Source organism: Procambarus clarkii, chromosome 6 (assembly GCF_040958095.1).
Source record: "Procambarus clarkii isolate CNS0578487 chromosome 6, FALCON_Pclarkii_2.0, whole genome shotgun sequence".
NCBI lineage: Eukaryota > Metazoa > Arthropoda > Malacostraca > Decapoda > Cambaridae > Procambarus > Procambarus clarkii.
Genome location: NC_091155.1, coordinates 52,281,019 through 52,285,562, shown reverse-complemented (window position 1 = coordinate 52,285,562; position 4,544 = coordinate 52,281,019). Strand labels below are relative to the sequence as shown.

The window sequence follows — 4,544 nt, the reverse complement described above, 5'->3', positions numbered from 1 at the left end:
TAGTAAGCCCTACTTGTAGTCACCCTCTTCTCCTTATTCATTAGGTCTTTCCGGCCTCTTGGTCGGGTACATTATGTGTTATGTGGTCTCTCACTTATTAGTTACTCTTTGTGTCCTGCCTGTTATATCATAGTGTTATATAATTACTCACATTTGCATTCGGCCTTAATTCTAGTACCAGTTAAGCTTTACGTTTCTGCAGAATTAGTTTCCATGTCACTATAGGCTAAGGTCTCATAATTACTACGGGTGTACCTTTTAAGTTAAATCTAGTCCTCGGACTTGGAATTGTTACTGTTAATTCTTACTTTATATATTTACATGTTCTGCAGAATTTAATCTTCAATAAACTTTAACGCCCCATGCTGCCAGTATCTTTCTCCCCCTGGTCAGAAAATGGTCACTGCTTGACGCAAGCGGGGATTTTTCTGGCGGGGGAGAAAGAAACAATTGCGAAAAAAAACAAAACACTAAACACTAAACACTTTTATAAATATATAAAACGCTGAACTGTAATGCCAATCATGATCTCAAAAGCTTCATAGAAGGTTGTAACAGAACCCATGAGCACCACACCAGAAATAAATACAGTTTTGATATTCCTAGAGTACGACTTAATCAAACTAGAAATGGTCTACAAATCAAGGGGCCCAGAATGTGGAATGACCTTCCCAACCATGTTAAAGACTGTACCTCTCTCAACCAGTTTAAGATAAAAACGAAGCTATACCTAATAAATTCCCTGTAACCTACCTTACCCTTCTATTGTCAACCAATGTTTGTTTTTTCTTAAAGAGCGCTGTTTGTCGACATAATTGTATTTGTGCTGCTTTTTCAGCTATGTTTTCATTCTACTCATTATGCTCAATTAGTATTAAGCTTGTCATTTTTTTTTTTTTTTGATATATACAAGAGTTGTTACATTCTTGTACAGCCACTAGTACGCGTAGCGTTTCGGGCAAGTCCTTAATCCTACGGTCCCTGGAATACGATCCCCTGCCGCGAAGAATCGTTAAAGTTTATCATGCCTGAACGCTTTGCGTAATAGTGGCTTTAGGCATTGTATGTACTAGCTCTACTTATAAGTCAACCAATCTTTGTAAAAATTTATTGTATGTATGTACCTTACCTAAATAAACATTTTTTTTTTTTTTTAAGAACATAATGGGCAAGGGTGTGAGACCTTAACATACCACATAGTTTACACCTCGTGTCATTATCATGAACACCTATCCCATATTCCCAGTAATATTTGTACCCAAGCCTGAGCCGCATGTACACAGAGTCACTCCAAGCATTTCTCCTTTTACCATAAGTGAAATGGGTGTTTTGATTCACATACATGTAGTGTTGCATGTATGTGAGTCAAAACACCCATTTCACTTATGGATATGTTATGATGAACTGATGAACTATATTTTGATAGATATATTATGATGAACTAGATATTAAGTCACTGCACATTCTCTCATGTGTATTATACATATATAAAGCGCTGAACTGTAATGCCAATCCTGACCTCAAATCTTCATTGAAGGTTGTAACAGATTCCATGAGCACCACACCAGAAATATATTCAGTTTTGATATTCCTAGAGTACGACTTAATCAAACTAGAAATGCTCTACAAATCAAGGGACCCAGAATGTGGAATGACCTTCCCAACCATGTTAAAGACTGTACCTCTCTCAACCAGTTTAAGATAAGAACGAAGCACTACCTAATAAATTCCCTGTAATCTACCTTACCCCCTATTGTCAACCCATGCCTGTTTTCTTAAACAACACTATTTGTCGACCTAATTGTATTTGTGCTGCTTTTTCAGCCATGTTCCCCCCTTTTTTATCTCTATTTTTATTTGTTCTCAACACATTTTATTCTTTATACTCAATTAGTATTAGGTTTTAGCCATTAATGTTTTTCCTGCCCAAAACGCTTTGCGTAATAGTGGCTTTAGGCATTGTATGTACTAGCTCCATCTATAAATCCATTAAATTATGTAAAATCTCTTGTATGTATGTACCTTACCTGAATAAACATTTTATTTTTTAATATGTGCTTCAATATACATTATACTTAAAACATTTTCTGATTTATCTCTCACACTCAAAATGTTTATCCTATCACCCAAATGCACCGTCTTTTGAGTTTTCATACTACAAAGATGACCGAATCTCTTTTAAAACTTTCGACACTCATGAAGGTTTATCATTCAAATGCACTAACATGTGTGCTTTTATACCTTTACGTGATTTAAATAATCTGCCACATTTATCACACTCAAAAGGCCTTTCTTCTGTATGTACTAACATGTGACGCATTATAGAGCGACGATCTCTAAACCTTTTGCCACACTCATCACACTCAAAAGGTCTTTCATCAACGTGCATCATCATGCGAGTCTTTATATGTCCAAGCTGACTGAACCTCTTCCCACACTCTGGACAACTATAAGGTTTTTCACCCGAATGCACTAACATGTGAGTCTTCATATCTCCAACCCGACTAAACCTCTTCCCACACTCTGGACAATTATGAGGTTTTTCACCCGAAAGCACTAACATGTGAGTCTTCATATGTGAAAGATAAGTGAATACCTTCCCACACTCTGGACACTGGTGAGGCTTCATCTTTTTTATGATAGGTGCAGTTTGTGGGAAGGTTTTCTCTTCGGGTGACTGTATGAATGGTGATGCTAGGTGACGCCTCACGGTAGGACGTCAATGTTGAGGCTTAGGCAAGGCTTGAGTGTTGTTTCTTAGGCTGTTGTAGAGTTAGACTTGATGTGAGCACTTGAAGGTCAATGGTGGGCTTGTTCTTTATGATAGGTGCAGTTTGTGGGAAGGTTTTATGCTCATGTCTGGACACTCACCGTCCCGTGTTGTGATAATGGTGGCGACGCTCACCTAGGCGTTCCAGTGTTCTTTCTGGTGCCACACTTTATTTTTCCTACTTCTTACTATTGTTTGTAACTGGGTTTCTACATTTCTACATTACATCTACAGCATACTTGGCCCTCTCCTCTTTCTCATCTACATTAATGACCTTCCAAATGCCTCCCAACACCTCAAACCAATTCTATTTGCTGACGACACAACCTTCATTTACTCCAGTCCTGACCCCCTTGCTCTAAATGCCACAGTAAATACTGAGCAAGAGAAAGTCCATCTTTGGCTAACCGCCAACAAACTCACCCTTAACATCGACAAAACGTTTTATATTCTGTTTGGCAATAAATCCTCTAATCAGATAAATCTCAAAATAAACAATACCCAAATTTGTAACAAATTAGATGGCAAATTCCTTGGCGTTCTCATCGACCACAAGCTGAATTTCCAGGGTCACATTCTAAATATATCAAAAAAGTTTCAAAAACTGTTGGCATTCTTTCTAAGATCAGATATTATGTACCCCGCCCTGCCCTGGTTACTCTCTATTACTCCCTCATCTATCCATACCTCAACTATGGTATTTGTGCTTGGGGTTCTACTACCCAAAATCATTTACGTCCTCTTATTACCCAACACAAAGCTGCTATTAGGACAATATCCAACTCTGGCCCCAGACATCACTCGGTACCCTTACTCAAATCTCTGAATATGTTAGATATTAAGTCACTGCACATTCTCTCTTGTGTATTATACATATACAAAGCAAGAGTAACGCCAGTCCATAAAGGAGGCAATCCGGCGGACATAAACAATTATAGACCAATATCAAATCTACCCATTCTATCAAAAATATTTGAAAAAATTATTTACAAACAGCTCTATTCCTACCTCGTAAAATTCGACATACTCAGCCCCTGCCAGTTTGGCTTCCGGTCCCAAAAGAGCACCAACGATGCAATCATTAGTCTCCTTGACGTTATCTACTCAGCCCTTGACAAAAATGAGTTTCCGATTGGACTCTTCATTGACCTAAGAAAAGCCTTTGATACTGTTAATCACAACTACCTCTTACTTAAACTCCAGCATTATGGAATCCGAGGCCTTGCCCTTGACTACATCCGATCCTATCTTAGTGACAGACACCAATATGTAACCATCAATGATACAACTTCGTCCACTCTACCAATTACCGTTGGAGTGCCACAGGGCAGCATCTTAGGACCTCTTCTATTTCTTATATATATAAACGATCTGCCTAATGTCTCTATTATTCTCAAACCAATACTGTTTGCTGACGATACTACTCTTATCTATTCAAACCTCAATCCACATACACTAAATAATGTTGTGAATAATGAATTAAAAAAGTCCACTTATGGATGTCAACGAACAAACTAACATTAAACATCGAAAAGACTTACTACATCTTATTTGGAAGCAAATCATCAAATGCAATTCAGCTACAGATAGACAACATTAACATCAGTAATAAAGATGATGGCAAGTAGTGGCTTTACAAGACTGTAATTACCATATTTGTATCCTCACATTCCTTATGTACATTCTTGTATATGCATAAATAAATAAAATAAATAAATAAATAAATATATAAAACGCTGAACTGTAATGCCAATCCTGACCTCAAAAGCTTCAT

The 4,544-nt window shown here is 37.5% G+C and overlaps 1 protein-coding gene across 1 annotated transcript; it reads right to left on the bottom strand.

Annotated features, from left to right (window-relative positions):
* Positions 1 to 2,194: 2,194 nt before the first annotated feature.
* Positions 2,195 to 2,629, bottom strand: LOC138356236 (gastrula zinc finger protein XlCGF8.2DB-like). The gene has a single exon (XM_069312023.1). The coding sequence runs from the start codon at positions 2,627 to 2,629 to the stop codon at positions 2,195 to 2,197; it is 435 nt and encodes a 144-aa protein (XP_069168124.1).
* Positions 2,630 to 4,544: the final 1,915 nt, after the last annotated feature.

Coding starts and splice junctions, on each gene's coding strand:
- LOC138356236 (XM_069312023.1), bottom strand. CDS start 2,629: ATGAAGCCTCACCAGTGTCCAGAGTGTGGGAAGGTATTCACTTATCTT.